The sequence below is a fragment of the Megachile rotundata genome, chromosome 6 (genome assembly GCF_050947335.1).
Source record: "Megachile rotundata isolate GNS110a chromosome 6, iyMegRotu1, whole genome shotgun sequence".
NCBI classification, from domain to species: domain Eukaryota; kingdom Metazoa; phylum Arthropoda; class Insecta; order Hymenoptera; family Megachilidae; genus Megachile; species Megachile rotundata.
The window spans coordinates 9663351-9683839 of record NC_134988.1 but is presented as its reverse complement, the minus strand read 5'-3'; the positions used below and the strand labels follow the sequence as shown (position 1 = coordinate 9683839).

Genomic DNA, 20489 nt, shown 5'->3' with positions numbered 1-20489 from the left:
ATGATATACCGAAAACAAAAAGACACCTCGAAAGTTACAAAACCATTCCAGTTATATAACAATTACATAAGACTATTCTGCTATAATTCGCTATAAACGCAGTTTTAAGAATGCACACCTCTCAACTTCGACCTTCGGTTCCGCTTTCATCGCCGCCTCCAAGACGCTGGATAACCGCTGCGGCTCCGCGTCGGGTGAAAACGGCCTGGTGGGGCTGCTGGTGATGTACTCTGGTGACTGATTCTTGAAATCCCCTATACTAGCGGCGTACGTGACGTGACTGGATGAAAAGGAATCCGCGGTCGTCGGTTCTTCGATCGCGGTGAACACCTGGCTTGGATTGAACCCGACCATCTCCGGATTCTCCGATCCGGCTTCCTCCTCTTTGATCTCCTCTGATACCATGTCGGCAGGCTGCGGAGACAGGGACGGTGAACTTGGGTCCGGACTAGACGTTTCCACGGTTTGCGTGGAACCAACCGGTGGCAAGGATACCACGGAGACTACTTGAAGAGCGGCGACAGCTTCCTCGGTCTCTTGAGCGATCACGTTGTCCGTGTGTTCGATCACCTGTTTCGGGATTGATTCAACGTTCAACAAGTACTTTAACCAACGTAACTGATCGTTAACTATCTGTAACAATGATCAGTGACAAATACACTTTTTTAACAAAGTTGCATGGTGTTCTTTACTCGGATCGATCCTTTGGGTCTATGTGAAAAAGTAGGACAATGTCAAACTCAAATTTGATAGTCTTTAGGATGCTCCAAAGAATCGATTCGGGTAGAGATGTTATTTGTTAAAAATTGTTATATGACCTTCATAGGGTGCTTCAAGGTCATCTTAGTATGCTACCTATGCAATGTATCAAGTTATTTATTAAGTATGGTACCCGTGGTTATCATTCAAGTTCTGTACGAAACAGTTTTGCATAACATTCATATATTTTTTTATTTAAATAAAGACACCTTGTGAATATGCCTCCAGGTATCTTTAATTAAAAAAATGCTAAAACTGTTCCATTTCACTGTTTCTATTTTAGTAGCATCGAATGATGAATATGTAGTTAAGTTTGATCTGTCATATATCAAGTGATCATTTATCAGGTGATCATATGTCAAGCGATCATTTATCAGGTGATCATATATCAAGCGATCATTTATCAGGTGATCATATATTACGACTTATGGTCAAATACCTAAACTTGTGACCATAGATCAAGACTTACGATAAAATATCTAAACTTGTGACCATAAATCAGGACTTATGATCACATAAGACCTGTGATCACATATTTGAAGCGGGTGAAAGGTTAACGAAGATATGTACCTCGTGTGGTTGGTAAGTGATCAGCTGATTATCCCGAAATCTTTCCGGGTAAAGTTGACTCTGTATAGCTCTCATTTGTTTCTCTAGGTGCATCCTCGCGTGACGTTCTCTTTCCAACTGTCGTCTCAGCTCCACCACCTCGCTGTTGACCACGGAATGTCCCTCTGTGGTCACCGTTATTACCGACAACGGTTCTGGGGACATGCTGCCCAATCCTTCGTCACCGCTTTCGCTAACGTGCATGGGTAGACTAACCACGACTCCTCCTGAAATTTTAATACGAACTTAAATCACGTGTTGCGTTAACTACTTAAACATTGCGGTGACAGAAACATCGTGTTTTCGATCATTATAGGTATTCGAATGTTATGTGATGTTGGGGTAGGATTATGTAAACTGATGGAAATATGGTGCAAAACATAAATCACAATTTTAGGTATTATAAAAAGTGGAGTGTGTCATTTTTATGTGGTGAGTTAGGTTAGTTTCAAGTATTTTAAAATGGCCGACTACTGACAAAATGGCTGACTGGCAACAAAATGGCCGACTACCAACAACATGGCAGACTACCAACAAAATGGCCGATCACCAACAAAATGGCCGCTCACCAACAAAATGGCCGACTGCCAACAAACTGGCCGACTACCAACAAAATGGCCGATAATCTTCCTTAAAGATGGAACATATTCTCTTAAGTTGTACATCTATTGAATTCTACCTCTCAAGTATTATTAATTAATTCTACTAATTTAGTTCAGTGCAATAATTTTTATTGTATCCTCATAATTTTTTTTCAATAATTGTGAATTCTTATAATTTTGTCCAGAAAGTGGTTTATTAAAAAAAAACAATTATTATAACATTTCATTATTTACAATTTGTGATTCTAAATGTATGAATTTGATGTCACTGTAAATTGACACGTAATGAAGTAAAATGAATGTTAAAAGCAAGATTCTCATTCCCGTTGACCAGGAAGCTAGAAATTTTAATGGCACCACGATAGTCGAGTAAGGGTAAACGAAGTTTCGATCCGATCGATCGAACCGTGATTTTTTGTTCCCGTGAACGGAATAGAATATCCGGCGTAGACCTCCAGGAATGTAATTACTCCCGCGAAAATGACGAACGACGCCTTCTATATTAATCTCCGCGCCACTTTCGGCCGACAAATTAAAAAATTCCTCGACGAATCTTCGCGATGAGTCAGTAACGCCAAGTAAGTTATTCCGGTGACGCTAGATGAAGTGACTTTAAATTAGAACCGTAACTATCCGATATTTTTATCGGTAAATGTTAATATTGAGATACGGTGATTTGATCGTGCATTATGGATACGGAATAATAAATGTTAGGAGGGTGAAAAATTTTAAATTCATAAATTTACAAACTTACAAACTCTCAAATTTCCAAATTCTCGAATTTTTAAATTCTGAAATTTCCAATTCCTCAAATTTCCAAATTCTCAAATTTCCAAGCTCTCAAATTTCCAAACTCTCAAATTTCCAAACTCTCAAATTTCCGAACTCTCAAATTTCCAAACTCTCAAATTTCCAAATTCTCAAATTTCCAAATTCGCAAATTTCCAATTTCCCAAATTTCCAAATTCTCAAATTTCCAAACTCTCAAATTTCCAAACTTCCAAATTTCCAATATTTCAAATTTCCAAACTCACAAATTTCCAATTTCTCAAATTTTCAAATTCTCAAATTTCCAATTCCTCAAATTTCCAAACTCTCAAATTTCCAATTTCTCAAATTTCCAAATTCTCAAGTTTCCAAACTCTCAAATTTCCAAATTCTCAAATTTCCAATTTCTCAAATTTTCAAATTCTCAAATTTCCAATTCCTCAAATTTCCAAACTCTCAAATTTCCAATTTCTCAAATTTCCAAACTCTCAAGTTTCCAAACTCTCAAATTTCCAAATTCTCAAATTTCCGAACTCTCAAATTTCCAAGCTCTCAAATTTCCAAATTCCCAAATTCCCAAATTTCCAAATTCCCAAATTTCCAAACTCTCAAATTTCCAATTTCTCAAATTTCCAAATTCTCAAATCTCCAAATTCTCAAATCTCCAATTTCTCAAATTTCCAAGTACCAAATTTTCAAATTTCCAAATATTCAAATCTTCAATACCTCACTTCCAAATTATCCAACCCCAAATATGCAAATTTCAATACCACTAACCTATCAATAAAATATCAATAACCCACTGCTCCAAAATCATATGACATCTCATCATAAAATAAAAATTTCACAAAAAAAAAAAAAACTGATACGAACCTTGATTTTCCGGTTTGCGTTTCTTAGTCGGAACATCTCCACCCTCGTGCTGATTGACCAGTCGTTTCAGCTGACAGTTTTGTGAAAGCAGCTGGGTCTTTTCTTGTTCCAGCTGGTAAATATACTCGGCAGTCTGCTGTAGTATCGCAGCCTGAAATCAGAACGACAGAATTCTGTTGAACAACACTGCGATCGAAGTTCATTTAAAAAACGAATCGAAAAAGTGGGTCACATTGGGCAGGGAATCGAGGCTAACGATACACACGCAGGTAGCAGGTGCGTTTTTCTAAGCGTTGAAGGGTCGGACAGAAAGGGAGGATACTTCCTGTTTACTATAATATGAGCTTCGAGGGTTGTTTTTTGACGCGTTTAATATTCTATTTACTGGGAAGTTGTATCATGATTACATGTTACGTGTGTGGTACATTGGTACATTTTGTGGGGGGTGTTACTGTATCACGATTACATAGTACATACACACTACATGCACATTACATACACTACATACACACTATATGAACTCTACATTACTATTTGATGGGGAAGCCACTGTATCACTATATTACATACAGCATACATACTGCACATACACTACATACATACTACATCATTACATTTACTGGGGGAGTCACTGTATCATCATTATACACTACATACATACTGCATATACACTACATACACACTACATACATACTACATCATTACATCTACTGGGGGAGTCACTGTATCATCATTATACACTACATACATACTGCATATACACTACATACACACTACATACATACTACATCATTACATCTACTGGGGGAGTCACTGTATCATTATTATACACTACATACATAGATACATACATACATACATACATACATACATGTATATATACATACATACATATATACATACATGCATACATACACACATGCATGCATGCATGCATACATACATGCATACATATATTCATACATACATACATTCATACATTCATGCATACATACATTCATACATACATGCATACATATATTCATACATACATGCATACATACATTCATGCATACATACATTCATGCATACATACATTCATACATACATGCATACATATATTCATACATACATACATTCATACATACATGCATACATACATTCATACATACATGCACACACACATATGTACATATACACACATGCTAAATTGATGTGTATAAACATAATTATCATTGACTTTATTAGAAGCAAATATTCGTATCAATAATAGTACATCATAAAATGTCTTCCCCATAATTTTCACCCTATCAACTTCAGTTGTAAAAAGATATTAAATTCGCGTACTTATATGCACACATGTGTATACAATACGTATGCTCTATACTAAACTGATGCAACAGCGTCCGAAAGGATATCGTAAACCGAGCACAATGAAAATTAAAAGCAAGGGGTTAACGAACCGTAGCGAATTGCACGGGATTCGTTAAATTAACGAGTAAAAACGAGGAGGAAAGTCGACGGAGAAACGCAAGAGCGCAAGATGCCGGCGATGAAGCACGAGGATCAGGGGCATCTGTTCGGTGGCCACCTGTCGGCAGGTGCAAAACGTACAACCGAGAGAGCCCGTTACCTTCGAGCTCCGGTATCAATTGGCCCTTTTGTTTTCGCTGCTTCTTCCAGCAGACCAGTTCCCGTTTTACTACGTCCTACTACGCAGTACTACGTGTACAGGTATAGGGACACGCGATAGTTGTTTTCAGGATGTTACTCGTTGCGGACCACCATGGTCTGCTACGTAAATAACTAGGGAAAAATAGGTCGACGTTTTTATGATTTACTGAATTTTTCAGGATTGGAGATTTTGGGGTTCATGGAATTTTTTAGATGAAGCTCGTGAAGATTTATAAAATTGTTTTCAAGTATAAGGTAATGTTTATGGGAGTTTATATAATACTTCTCAATTTTAAGAGAAGTTCATGGAGGTTTACAAAGTTGATTGAAATTTTAAGATAAGTTCATGGAAATTTATAAAATTTCGCTTCAAGTTTGATATAACATTATGGAACTTGTAATTCTTTAAATTTTAAGATAATGTATGTATGTATGTATACATACGTGTATGTTTGTGTATGTACGTATGTATGTATGTATATATGTGTATGTGTTGTGTATGTACGTATGTATGTATGTATATATGTGTGTATACATATGTATGTGTATGTGTTGTGTATGTACGTACGTATGTATGTATGTATGTATGTATGTATGTATGTATGTATGTATGTATGTATGTATGTATGTATGTATGTATGTATGCATGCATGCATGCATGCATGTGTGTATGTATGTATGTATGTATGTATGTATGTATGTATGTATGTATGTATGTATGTATGCATGCATGTATGTATGTATGTATGTATGTATGTATGTATGTATGTATGTACATACGTATTTAATGTAAAATATAATTACACATATTTACATATAAAAAGAACATATTCACAGCATGTATAAATATACAAACATATTTTATAATAAAATTATAATAACATATGTATATAAACATGTGTATAAACATACATATAGACATACATATATGTCCACATATATTTTCATATAACTATAAACATTTTTACATATATTATATTTTATAGACTCTCTACAAACAAAATTAATAAATATACATAAACTACACATGTTATACGACAACTAAAACACAGCATACAGCAAACAATTAATGAAACATTAGTTAATTAGCTGTCTCTCCAGAACTAATTGCCCGAGTCTTTAAACGAACAACATTTCACAGCGAACAAAGCGTTCCATTGAAGTAAAATAATAACCGGATGTTTTCCGAGAACGATTTTTAAGCGGAAAGGAATATCGTCGAAAGATGTCGTAAAATTAATTACAGGTCAAAGAGTCTTCCGGAAGAGAATAATAAAATTGCGCCGGAGATTCAGGTAATTGGAAGGTGCGATATAAAATGGAGCCAACTGCGACAAAGATCGATAAACGTGCGAGGAACGCGGGTGGTATCGTTTCGCGAGAGTTTGAATTATCCGGGAAAATGGAAAGTGAAACGGCGACGGAAAATCAAGCGTACGAGGTCGAAGAAATCGTGAAAAAGGAGAAATATGGCACTGATTTCAATTATAAGCACAAGTATTTGTGGACGCATATATTAGTTCACTCGGTTCTTCAGATTGGATGGATCATTAGCATTTATGTCACTATTTACCATTCGAAACTTGCTACTTTCATATGGGGTGAGTTTTTAGTAAGAATCTTTTATTTGCAAGTGAAGTATTGGATTTTTAGAATGTAAATGGAGTTTTGGATTTTTAGATTTTTGGATTTTTTGTCGAGTTTGCAAATTATTAAATGGTGAAGTTTACAGATTTTCAAATTGTACAGTTAGTGAGTTATCAAGTGTAAGTTTGCAAGTTTGAAAATTCATATCAGAAATTTTGAGTTTAAGTTTGTAAATTTTGGAATCTACAAGTTGATAAACTTGTAAACTCACAAACTTTCAAAATCCGAAATTCTTAAATACATGAATACCTAAATTCCTAAGTTTCTGTATGACTAAATGAAGTTCCAAAATTATCAAAATTCCTAAAATACTAACTTGTCCATTTCATAAATTTTAAATTACCAAATTACCAAATTCTGAAACTCCTCGATGCCAAAATTCCTAAATGCCAAAACTCACAAATTTCAAATCTCTCAAATCCCAAATCTCCCAAATCCCAAAACTCCCAAATCCCAAATCTCCCAAATCCCAAAACTCCCAAATCCCAAAACTCCCAAATCCCAAAACTCCCAAATCCCAAATCTTCCAAATCCCAAATTTTCCAAATTCCAAATCTTCCAAATCCCAAATCTTCCAAATACCAAATCTCCCAAATTCCAAATCACCCAAATCCCAAAACTCCCAAATCCCAAAACTTTCAAATCCCAAATCTCCCAAATCCCAAATTTTCCAAATTCCAAATCTTCCAAATCCCAAATCTTCCAAATACCAAATCTCCCAAATTCCAAAATTCCCAAACCCCAAATCTCCCAAATCCCAAAACTTTCAAACCCCAAAACTCTCAAATTCCAAAACTCCCAAATCCCAAATCTCCCAAATTTCAAAACTCCCAAACCCCAAAACTCCCAAATTCCAAAACTCCCAAACCCCAAAACTCCTAAACCTCAAAACTCTCAAACCCCAAAACTCTCAAATTCCAAAATTCCCAAATTCCTAAATTCCAAAATCCCAAATCAAAAAATTCCCAAATCCCCCAAAATCACCCCCCACCCCAAAACAACCCTAAAATCCCTTTTACTAAAACAAAATTGAAGCCTCATTGAATGTCCAATACAATAATCATGTCACAAATAAAATTATTTCTTCTTTTCTTCTTTCTTTCCAGGATTTACAGTTGCATTTATAGCAGGAAATGTGGGAATATCAATAGGAGCACATCGTTACTACACCCATAGATCCTTCAAACAAACGTTTCCCTTCAAAATATTTGTACTTTTGGTGCAAGTTATGGCGGGTCAGGTAAAACTTTTAAATCATTATTTTTGTTTATTAAAATTTTCGGTCGTAACAAACTTTGTAAAAATGAATTTTACATACTTTAGAATAGTATGTTCGTATGGGTGAGGGATCATAGAATCCATCACAGGTACGCCGACACTGACGTGGATCCACATAATTCAACGCGGGGACTTTTCTTTTCGCATATAGGATGGATGATGGCGAAGAAACATCCGCTGGTTATAAAGAAACAAAAGGAAATGAACTTTGATGATTTATTGGAGGATAAACTACTTATGCTGCAATACAAGTAGGTATCGAATTTTTATTATAAATATTCGAATACGGAAATATTTTTATTATGAAAAATTATACTTATGTTTATATGTAATTCAAGTCAAATAAAAATATGTCAAATGGTGTTCAGTATTCGGTGATTAATAATAACAGAGTATATAAATAAAAATTTCAGTAATGAAGAAAAGGAAGATATATGTTCTTAATAAATATAAGAAAACTGTGTTAATTACAGGTATTTTCTACATATCTATTTTCCGTTGGCAATGATATTTCCAATGGCAGTGGCTATGTACTTCTGGAACGAAACTTTCTGGTGCGCTCTCTTTACAACCTATTTCTTCCCTTATGTCACCAATCTACATATCACCTGGACGGTGAACTCGATCAGCCATTATTGGGGACCTAGACCCTACGACAAGTAAGTTGACAAATCTTCTGTTCTTACAATCTTGATGGGGGCCATATAACGGGACTCTATTATCAATTTTTCTTAGTTTTATACATTCTTTGTGGGAATTGTAATAGTAGATACAATGTTTATCTAGATACAATACTAGATAATGTAATATTAGGTATAATATTTCAAGAATTTCGACACTTTTGAATTTCTACACTTTCGAATTTCTATATTTTCAAATTTCTATATTTCCGAATACCTACACTTTTAAATTTCTAAATTTTCGAATACCTATCTTCCCAAATCTCTAGATTCTCAAATCCGTACGTTCCCAAATCTCTATGTCCCTAAATTCCCATATTCCCAAATCCTTACGTCCCCAAATTCCTACGTTCCCAAATTCCCACATTCCCAAATCCCTACATTCCCAAATCTCCACATCCACAAACCCACACGTCCCCTAATTCCCACGTTCCCAAATCCCTACGTCCCCGAATCCCCACGTCCCCAAATCCCCACGTCCCCAAATCCCCACGTTCCCAAATCCCCACGTTCCCAAATCCCTACATTCCCAAATCCCCACATCCACAAACCCACACGTCCCCAAATCGCTACGTCCCCAAATCCCCACGTCCCCAAATCCCCACGTCCCCAAATCCCCACGTTCCCATATTACCACGTTTCCAAATCCCTACATTCCCAAATCCCCACATCCACAAACCCACACGTCCCCGAATTCCCACGTTCCCAAATCCCTACGTCCCCGAATCGCCACGTCCCCAAATCCCCACGTCCTCAAATCCCCACGTCCCCAAATCCCCACGTCCCCAAATCCCCACGTCCCCAAATCCCCACGTCCTCAAATCCCCACGTCCCCAAATCCCCACGTCCCCAAATCCCCACGTCCCCAAATCTCAACCTTGCCAAATCCCTATATCCCCAAATCCCCATATCCCCAAATCGCCACATCCCCAAATCGCCACATCCCCAAATTCCTACATTCCCGAATACCTACACTTCCAAATCCCTACCTCCCCAAATCCCTCCATTCCCAAATTCCCATATTCCAAAATTCCCACCTACCCAAATCGCTACCGCCCCAAATCGCTATATTCCCAAATTCCCACATCTCCAAATCGGTCCACCCAAGTAGCTACGGCACAATTGGTCAGAATAGAAAAATGGACGCCACTCGCACGTATTTTCGGCGGTAGATTGGCTCTCGCGGTCACGCACACCAATTAGGCGAAAAACAATGACAGTCTTGAAACGTCTCTCAAGTGAGATGCTACTTGCGTTCAGCAGTTGTCATTATTATTCTTATTTGTATGTCACTGCAAGTGTTCATAGAGCTTCTTTGTGTTATCGTTTCAGGAGAGTCAAAGCAGTAGAGAGTGTAGTTTCTTCGATGCTGACACTTGGCGACAGTTGGCACAATTTCCACCATACTTTCCCATGGGATTATCGATTAGGGGAAAAGTTTAGTATTCCTACCAAAATGGTCGAACTGTTCGAGTATCTCGGGTTGGTGTCCGATTTGAAGTCAGCGTCGCCAAACATGATCCATGCGCACATGAAGAAATATGGAGACGAAACCGGTCAAGAAATGCTCAAGAAGATCATGAAATCTAAGAAAGAAGAAAAACTCGTCAACGGAGACGCGCACGCCATGTGATTTATTATTACTCTAAGTGAATAAAGGAAATATATTTACTCGATTAAAATTACACAAAATTAACACAAAACAAGCAACATATATAAATATAATTATATCAGAAATGTTATAATTTTATTAATTTTTCTCATTAATTACATGGATGGAAAATAAATGTAACGAGATATTGTGAAGATATTTGGTAAAATTTAATAAAAATTAAAACACTACTGAATTTTTAATTGCTTCAGTATAGCAGTCAATATATTAAACAATAATATTTTACACATATTCAAAACTGTTATTTCTTACTGTAATTCTTTTATTATCATAGTATTATCATAGTATTTACTACGTGTAAACGTACTGTTTACTATGTCTGTTACAAGTAGAACGTCTCCACAAATTAAATTTCGCGGTTCAACCAAAAAATGGCGTCCAACCCCGTCTCCTGATTTCAATTAGTCCCCAGCGTCATGACACGCAGTGTTCGTAAATTTGCAGCAAAACGAAAGAATAAAAGCTGGCAGCTTCGCATCCGGTTGCATTGGCCATTGATATTATTGTCGAGACACCTTTTCTCCGTTTTCTTTTCTTCCCTCCTCCGTCGTGATTCTTCTCTTTCTTGTTGTGCTTCTCGACCTTGTTCCTGTTGCACCTTGAGTCTCCGTCTCTGTTTTTCTTTTACTTCCTCTTCAGTTTGTTTTCGACCGTCTCCACTTTCCTTTTCCTTCTTCGTTCTCACGATCCTTTTTGCGTTTCTATTTTTCAGAATTCCTGTTACGACATCCGGTTTTCAACAAGGTTGCTGATTTATTATCGTATCTGATTACTTTCATTAGGAGAATTGACTCGTGTATAAATAGAGCCTCAAGGTATTTCAATTCTTGATGGCGAGGACGGTGATATTAATATTCTTTCAGCGTCATTCGATAATTGGTAACAGCAAATTACTAGTTTTTAGTCTTATTATAAATTCAAATAAGTAAAAGTAGATTCAGAGAGGAAAAGTAGTGGAAAATAATTTTGAAGTTTAGAAATTTGAGAATGTAAAGTTTTTGATAATTTAACAATTTAAGATTTTAGGGAACTGGAGAGTTTAGGAAATTTGACAATTCGAGAATCTAGGCAATTTAGAAATTTTGACAATTCAAGAATCTAGGGAATTTAGGGAATTTGCGAATTCGACAATTTAGGGAATTTTGAAAATCCGAGAATCTATGGAATTTTGGCATTGTGACAATTCAAGAATTTAAGGAATTTTGGAAATTTGACAACTCGAGAATCTAGGGAATTTTGGAAATTTGCCAATTCGAGAATCTAGGGAATTTGGGGAATTGGCGAATTCAAGAATCTGAGGAATTTTTGAAATTTTCCAATGCGAGAATCTAGGGAATTTTGTAAATTTTACAACTCGAGAATCTAGAGAATTTTAGAAATTGGTCAATTCGAGAATCTAGGGAATTTAGGGAATTTGCGAATTCGAGAATGTGGGGGATTTGCGAATTCAAAAATCTAGGGAATTTTGAAAATGTGAAAATTGGAGAATCTAGGGAATTTGAGAATCTGAGGAATTTGACAATTTGTGAAATTTGAGAAATTAGAGAATTGGGGAATTTTAAAGTTTGGTAATTAACAGTCAAACAATTTTTACAATTTCATAATTTGAGAGATCAAAAGTTCTCAAATTTTAAAATCTATAAAAGTGCCAATAATACAATCCAAAATAATTCCACTAAATATTTACCAATAAATAAATATTAATACAGAAAATGGATACGAATCGATAAATTAAGAAATGATTAATCTCCGATTAGTCATTCTTCAAACATCTAATATTTGCCATTCAATTTCCCAATCTCCCGACGTGTAAAGTCCTATCTTTTCGTATTTACATCCGACAGTGATAACACGACTATTTGCCAAAAATTAATTGGTAGCCCGAGGCTATCAGCGAGCCTGTTCTGTTCTACCATTTCACTACACTGTCAATTAGCCAGATTGTAAAAGTCGAAGGTTCTTTATTTATCATCCACGGCAGCCTTGAAAGGCTAATTGATTTCGAACAGGGACTCAGAGTTTGACAAACTGAAATTTCGTAACAGAGATTCGTTTCCTTCGTTCTCGTTTCACTTACTTTCGCACTGTACAATATAACTGTGGCATTTAGTCTATTATCTTATGCGAACTCCAAGCACATGATGTCACTCCATTATGCAAATATTCTAAGCTCGCTCTGTCATTGACATGCTGAGATAATTCTCACCTAATCGGAATTCGTGTCTGATTAGTCCACATACTTACTCGTCTATTTTACTCCAGAATCTGTCGTAGACAAATCGAATAGTTATAAAAAGTACGATAAAATATTATTAATTCAGATAATATTTATATTTAATGAGAAATATTACGTGTTCGAATTGCATAAATTATTCTATAGATGCAATATATGAAAATCATGAATGTTGGTGATTCTTTCTTTGTCATCGATGGCGCTGCTTTTCTACATCGCCATCAGAAAATGTGCAATAAATTCAAACTGTTTTCAGTTGAATTCCAGCACCACTAGGACGAAGGGGACGAAGTATTTTTAACGTAGTGATAACTTTTTACATGCGAAACAAAATGCCGAACTTTCAGCAGCAATATAAAGGAAGAAGATTTGGTTTCGGTAATACGGAAGAAAGTCGATTAATTCGTGCTGAGAAACGGGAGGAATAACGTAAAGAGCAGAGAGCCGGAGCTTTCAATGTAAACAGAAATATTACAAATTCCACAAATGCATCAGGGAGTACAGGTTTGTACAAGAATTTCGTGGCATTTATCAATTGTATCGTCATTGTTTATAATTTGACTAATTTACTTTTAGAAATGCAATTAACTGTGAGTGAAGATCGCCTGACGAGGTTGAAGAGGTGGAAAGAAGAACGCGAGAGACGTAGAAAGATTGAACAGATTAAGAAAAAAGCCACCTTTCAAAGTTGGGGTTGTCCATCATAAGATATATTCTCCTGTAACCAGTGATCAACCAGTGACATCAATTACAACTCACGAAAAAGCACGCAATCAAATACCAGCTACTCCAAAAAGAATTACACGAGCAACTGAACAACACGCGCCATCTTTTCTTCCAGTCTTAACGCCGCAATTAAAAATCCTTAGCAATGAGTAAGAATTCGCATTCAACGGTAATAGACTCCCCGTGAAATTGTTGCATTTGCACATTTACGCGATTTCACGGAAAAATATTCCAATTTACCAGCGAAACGATGTTGCCTTTCCCCATACAACATCGAAGACGTCTTAATTAACGCGGTGTATGATTCTTTAAATTCCTTTACGTATAAACGTTATCCCTCGCGAATATATGTATGTTTTAAAATAAACGCAGCGAGGTTATGGTCTTGATGAAATAAAATGTTCATCTCGTATGTTATTTCTGAAGCAGATGTTTCGTTATATTTAGAAACTTGCTCGTTTCTTTCAGGATGTTCTTTAATTGGAAATGTCATAATCTTTATATGCTGAAGTTTATAGAGTTTGATATTTGAGAAGTTAAGGTTAGAATTTTGGGAGTTGTGGATTTTGAAAATTGGGGAGGGGGGAATTTGAGGGTTTGGATTTGGGGATTTAGGGATTTTGGAATTTAGGGGTTTAGAAATTTGGCAATTTGGAAATTTGAGAATTTGGAAATTTGAGAGTTTGGAAATTTGGGAAATTGGAAATTTGAGAGTTTGGAAATTTGGGAAATTGGAAATTTGGGAGTTTGGAAATTTGAGAATTTGGAAATTTGAGAATTTGGAAATTTGAGAGTTTGGAAATTTGGGAAATTGGAAATTTGAGAGTTTGGAAATTTGAGAATTTGGAAATTTGAGAGTTTGAAAATTTGAGAGTTTGAAAATTTGAGAGTTTGGAAATTTGAGAGTTTGAAAATTTGAGAGTTTGGAAATTCGAGAGTTTGGAAATTTGAGAATTTGGAAATTTGAGAGTTTGGAAATTTGGGAAATTGGAAATTTGAGAGTTTGGAAATTTGAGAGTTTGGAAATTTGAGAGTTTGAAAATTTGAGAGTTTGGAAATTTGAGAGTTTGGAAATTTGAGAGTTTGAAAATGTGAGAATTTGGAAATTTGAGAGTTTGAAAATTTGAGAGTTTGGAAATTTGAGAGTTTGGAAATTTGAGAGTTTGGAAATTTGAGAAATTAGAAATTTGAGAAATTGGAAATTTGAGAGTTTGGAAATTTGAGAGTTTGGAATTTTGAGAATTTGGAAATTTAAAAATTTAGAAATTTGAGAATTTGGAAATTTCTAAATCTTGACGCTCAAGAATTGGTAACTTCCATATTTGGACTTTTGCAAAATTCATAAAAATTACAAAATAAATTCAGACAACCTCCTCATTCATGCATTTCTAACATTACACCAGTTTCCCAAAAAAATGATTTCATCGAAACATTAAAATATTCGTTTGCGCAAGCAAAGCGCTGTAAGAAGGCTTTATTGCCTTTAGATTGGTCGAGTAACAAGGGGTTAACTAGAATCGTAGGAATAAACGAGAACGAGCCAGTTACACTCAGTTCGGAGGCAAAAAGGAAGCACGCTCGAAGGTTGGAACATTAAGAATGAACGATTAGGAGGTCGTATAGTTACGGGCCTGTGTTCTCTATAGTCGAGTCGAGTTCCAACGCACGTGCCGAAATCTTGTTAATATCATTCTGCAAACTCGTGGTGGGCCAAGGTCGATTCCGATGTTTCCTGAACGACCGCAGATAGCGATTTATGACCGAACGGACCAGCTAGCAGAGTTTTTTAAATAGCTTGTGGCCGAAAAGTTTTAGTGGAACGCTTCTGTCGATTTCGAACGTTTTCATTGATAATCCATCGATGAATATAGATGAGTCATACAGACATAGAGAGATGACATAGAGATGACTGTTGTCATAGAGAAGAGTGTACAGATGTCAACCCATGAGTTGGTGCCTTGATCAAAGTAAAAGAAGCTTTATGAACACTTGCAGTGACATATAAATAAGAATAATAATGACAACTGCTGAACGCAAGTAGCATCTCACTTGAGAGACGTTTCAAGACTGTCATTGTTTTTCGCCTAATTGGTGTGCGTGACCGCGAGAGCCAATCTACCGCCGAAAATACGTGCGAGTGGCGTCCATTTTTCTATTCTGACCAATTGTGCCGTAGCTACTTGGGTTGTACCGATTTGGAGATGTGGGCATTTGGGAATATAGCGATTTGGGGCGGTAGCGATTTGGGTAGGTGAGAATTTTGGAATATGGGAATTTGGGAATGGAGGGATTTGGGGAGGTAGGGATTTGGAAGTGTAGGTATTCGGGAATGTAGGAATTTGGGGATATGGCGATTTGGGGATGTGGGGATTTGGGTGTGTGAGAATTTTGGGATATGGGAATTTGGGGATGGAGGGATTTGGTAAGGTTGGGATTTGGAGATGTAGGAATTTCGCAAGGTTGGGATTTGGGGATGTGGGGATTTGGGGATATGGGGATTTAGGGATGTAGGGATTTGGCAAGGTTGAGATTTGGGGACGTGGGGATTTGGTAACGTGGAGATTTGGGGACGTGGAGATTTGGGGACGTGAGGATTTGGGGGCGTGGGTATTGGGGGACGTGAGGATTTGGGGGCGTGGGTATTGGGAAACGTGAGGATTGAAGGACGTTGGGATTTGGGGACGTTGGGATTTGAGGACGTGGGTATTGGGGGACGTGAGGATTTGAGGACGTGGGTATTAGAGAACGTGAGGATTTGGGGACGTGGGGATTTGGGGACGTTGGGATTTGGGGACGTTGGGATTTGGGGACGTTGGGATTTGGGGACGTTGGGATTTGGGGACGTTGGGATTTGGGGACGTTGGGATTTGGGGACGTTGGGATTTGGGGACGTTGGGATTTGGGGACGTTGGGATTTGAGGACGTGGGTCGTGGGGGACGTGAGGATTTGAGGACGTGGGTATTAGAGAACGTGAGGATTTGGGGACGTGGGGATTTGGGGACGTTGGGATTTGGGGACGTTGGGATTTGGGGACGTTGGGTTTTGGGGATGTAGGGATTTGGCAAGGTTGGGATTTGAAGATATAGAGATTTGGAGACGTTGGGATTTGGGGACATTGGGATTTGGGAACGTAGGAATTCGGAAAATTAGGTAACTGGAAAATTAGAAATTTGGGAAGATTCAGATTTGGGGACATAGGAGTTTGGGAATGTAGAGATTTGGGAAATTAGAAATTTGGAAATGTAGGGACTTGGGATTGTAGCAATTTAGACATATGAGAATGTTTGAATACAGGAATTTAGGAATGTATATATGTACATAGGCATACATAAATAGATCCACATATTAGAAATGTATGTATTAGACTCGTAACGTTAATTCATGCAACGAAGAGTTAATCATCAGCAGTCAAAGCAATCAATGAATAAAATCCGCAATATCAATAATGCAAACCCGATCGATACGCTGCGACCGAAATTAGAAAGGAGTATAAAGTAAAAATAGTCACTAACTTTAGTCTGAGGAATACTACATTTAGTGAAAGGTTACTACGAGGTCAGGTTATTAACACGTGGCCTATATCTATTCAAATTCGGTAATTTATCGATCGCTGAAGCTGAACGAGTATCGCACATATTTAGAATCCTTAACATATCTCCTGCAAGTAGCCTCGGTCAATATTACGCGCATTATGGATGAACATCGACCGATATATTTCACGTTCTTCATTGTTCTTGCATGAGAACTTACTATTATAGTGGAGTTGCTGAACTCGATAATGTTATCGACAGATATATAAAATAATTTTATAATATCAAGATGGTAGATGTTTTTTATAAAATTAGAGTAAATTATGTTCTAAGATTAAGTTAGAATAAAGAAATTTTAATGGTGAAATATAATATATCAAAACTAAACGTAATATAATTTAACCAACTTGAGGATTCACCTAAACTAACCTAACGCAACGCCATTTACGTACATCAGAACTAACGATAATTGTCTAAAACTGATCTAACATAATTATATTTATTTAAACCTAGCTTAACTTAGCCATTCTTACATAAAATCTGACCTAACATAACTACACTTGTCCAAACCCGACCTAACTTAGCCGTTCTTACCTAACATCTAACCTAACGTAACTACACTTGTCCAAACCTAACCTAACATGACTATGCTTGTTTAAAATCTAACCTAACTTAACTGTACTTGTCGAAAACCTAACCTAACCTATCTTAATTTGTCTAAATCTAACCTAACATAAATTAGGAAATTTTTGAATTTGAAAATTTGTAAATTTGTAAACTTGTCATTTGTAAATTTGTAAATTTGTAAACTTGTAAATTTGTAAACTTGTCATTTGTAAATTTGTAAATTTGTAAACTTGTAAATTTGTAAACTTGTCATTTGTAAATTTGTAAATTTGTAAATTTGTAAATTCGTAAACTTGTCATTTATAGATTTATAGATTCGTGAATGTATAAATTTGTAAATTTACCAATTTGTCAACTTGTAAATTAAAAAATCAGAAAATCTGCAAATCCGAAATTTGCAACTTGCCAATCTCACAATTCAAAATATCCAAATACACCTATATAAAATACAGACATTCGATTACATTCTCCACAAACTTGTGAGTCAAAATGTCTTCCGAATTTCGCGCTTAACAGAGGCGTAAAACAGCGAATTGTTGTCGGGCCTGGCTAAGAGCTGTGGGCTCTACACGTGGAAATGAGTTCAGCAGGTAGGGTCACGAGCTCAGATCACGGGCACGGGCTTTACGGCTGTGAACTTTCCTTTCTTTCGATCGCCAGCTGCGCGGCATTATGCCCTCTAGTCTTTTGCTCTTATCGATCGACCGTGTCGTCACCCCATTCACTCGCGGTCACAGCTGTCGTATTCTGATTTTTCCACCGGCGTACAACACCCGGAAAACTCTATAGCGTCACTGAAAATCTTCCCTCGCTATTCTTCGAGGAACCTTTTTTCCTTATCACGACGCGACAGAATGCTCTTTCTTCCTTTTTAAGGAACACGTATTCACGAGTTTCTATCATTAACGTGATATGTGGAATTTTTTTTAGAATTGTGATACGTCATAATTATATTTTTTATTTTTTTTTATGTACGTCATTCGTATTGAGAATTAATGGTGGATGTTAACGTTGTACATATGTAGATATACATATTAGATTATAGATTTAAAACAGTAAATATTCAAACGAATAAATCCACAAATCCCGAAATCTCCAAATCTATTAATACCTAAACCTTCAAAACATCCTAAATTTCTAGATTTCCAAATCTCTAAATATCAAAATTTCTAAATCTCCAAATCCTTAAAGCAACAAATGTTAAATCTCCAAAATCCATAAATCCACAAATCTTAAATCTCCAAAATCCACAAATCCTAAATTCTAAAGTCCATAGATTCCTAGCCCCCTAATTCCCTAAATCCTCAAATTCTAAAATTCAGAAGTTCCTAGATCCCCAAATCCCAAAATCCATAAATTTTCAAAGCCTCAGATCTTTAAATCTCCAAATCTTTAAATCCTCAATTGTCTAAATCCCCAAATCCCTAAGTCTCCAAATCCCTAAATCTCCAAATCCCTAAATCTCTAAATCCTTAAACCCCTAAATACTCAAATCCCTAAGTTCTTCGAGCCCTAAGTCTTCAAATCCTTAAATCCCTAAATACTTAAATCCTTAAATCCATAAATCCACAAATCCCCAAATTCTAAAATCCATAAATTCCTAGACCCCCAATTTCCTAAATCCCCAAATTCTAAAGTTCAGAAGTTCCTAGATCCCCAAATCCCAAAATCCACAAATTTCCAAAGCCTCAGATCCTTAAATCCCCAATTGTCTAAATCCCCAAATCCCTAAGTCTCCAAATCCCTAAATCCTCAAATCCCTAAATCCTCAAATCCCTAAATCCTCAAATCCCTAAATCCTCGAATCCCTAAATCCTCGAATCCCTAAATCCTCAAATCCCTAAATCCTCGAATCCCTAAATCCTCAAATCCCTAAATCCTCAAATCCCTAAATCCTCAAATCCCTAAATCCTCAAATCCCTAAATCCTCAAATCCCTAAATCCTCAAATCCCTAAATCCTCAAATCCCTAAATCCTCAAATCCCTAAATCCTCAAATCCCTAAATCCTCAAATCCCTAAATCCTCAAATCCCTAAATCCTCAAATCCCTAAATCCTCAAATCCCTAAATCCTCAAATCCCTAAATCCTCATAAATCCTCAAATCCCTAAATCCTCATAAATCCCCAAATCCCTAAATCCATAAATCCTCAAATCCCTAAATTCTCAAATCCCCAAATCCCCAAATCCCCAAATCCCCAAATCCATAAATCTCAAAACCCAGCATCTCTCCACTATCCCAAATCCTCAAAATTTCCCTGGAACGTCTTCTATTCCGTTACGAAGAGTGTCCATCTCATCTGACTATTTGTCTACTTGCTTCGAACGGACAAAATTGCTGGCTCGTTCCGTGGAAACGCAATCTTGTTGTCTGGGTAACGTAAACGCTTCACTCGTTGCTTCATGGTCTATTAAAGCGAACGAGGATTGCAAATTACCTGCATTTCGTTCGTCTGTCATGGCACATTGCGGTCAAGCGTCCCGGCGCCAGACGCCGCAAATGCGAGCTATTGTTGTGGCCTCTATCTACAACTAATACATTGTGTCCATCTTTTCTTTAAGGAAGACGCACTTTGCCCATCTCTTTACAATTTAACTGCGCATAAATTATAATCATCTTCAAACATGAGGTGGTTAGAAATTTTATGTAATGAAAGAGTGACGCCATTTTGGCGCCATCTTGTGGTCGAATAGGTATTGCTTTCTGAGGAAATGTGATTAAAATTTAAAAGGGTGCCTTTATAGTATTTATTAAATGAACTGTCTATACGGGCTGTATATACTGTCTGTACTGTATATGAATAAATATTTATGTATTTATAATTGAGACGAG

The 20489-nt window shown here is 36.6% G+C and overlaps 2 protein-coding genes and 1 long non-coding RNA gene across 5 annotated transcripts in view; 2 read left to right on the top strand and 1 right to left on the bottom strand.

Annotated features, from left to right (window-relative positions):
* crp (transcription factor cropped) overlaps positions 1-20489 on the bottom strand; it is a 178499-nt gene that overhangs the window by 10610 nt on the left and 147400 nt on the right. Inside the window, exons 3-5 of one of the 2 annotated variants that reach the window (XM_076532754.1) lie at positions 3612-3762; positions 1330-1595; positions 119-633 (exon numbers count right to left, since the gene is read on the bottom strand). In XM_076532754.1, the coding sequence (XP_076388869.1) occupies positions 119-633; positions 1330-1595; positions 3612-3762 (932 nt within the window). The remainder of the gene's footprint in view (positions 1-118; positions 634-1329; positions 1596-3611; positions 3763-20489) is intronic. The other variant, XM_003703181.3, reaches the window with a different exon arrangement.
* Positions 4727-6545, top strand: LOC143264622 (uncharacterized). Of its 2 annotated transcripts, XR_013038435.1 has the most exons (3): positions 4727-5324; positions 5444-5519; positions 6511-6545. It is a non-coding gene; the product is annotated as an uncharacterized LOC143264622 (long non-coding RNA). The 2 variants fall into 2 exon arrangements; XR_013038434.1 differs by lacking the exon at positions 6511-6545 and having other exon boundaries at positions 5444-5710.
* LOC105662454 ((11Z)-hexadec-11-enoyl-CoA conjugase-like) lies at positions 6559-11018 on the top strand. The gene is made up of 5 exons (XM_012284960.2): positions 6559-6865; positions 8018-8151; positions 8235-8440; positions 8663-8848; positions 10202-11018. The coding sequence occupies exons 1-5, from the start codon at positions 6583-6585 to the stop codon at positions 10500-10502; spliced, it is 1110 nt and encodes a 369-aa protein (XP_012140350.1). The 5' UTR covers positions 6559-6582; the 3' UTR covers positions 10503-11018.

Bases quoted from the DNA above. Each gene is read 5' to 3' on its own strand.
- LOC105662454 (XM_012284960.2), top strand. From the start codon at position 6,583: ATGGAGCCAACTGCGACAAAGATCGATAAACGTGCGAGGAACGCGGGT. The intron at 6,866-8,017 runs GTGAGTTTTTAG...CTTTCTTTCCAG, and splicing joins ACTTGCTACTTTCATATGGG to GATTTACAGTTGCATTTATA. The intron at 8,152-8,234 runs GTAAAACTTTTA...TACATACTTTAG, and splicing joins TGCAAGTTATGGCGGGTCAG to AATAGTATGTTCGTATGGGT.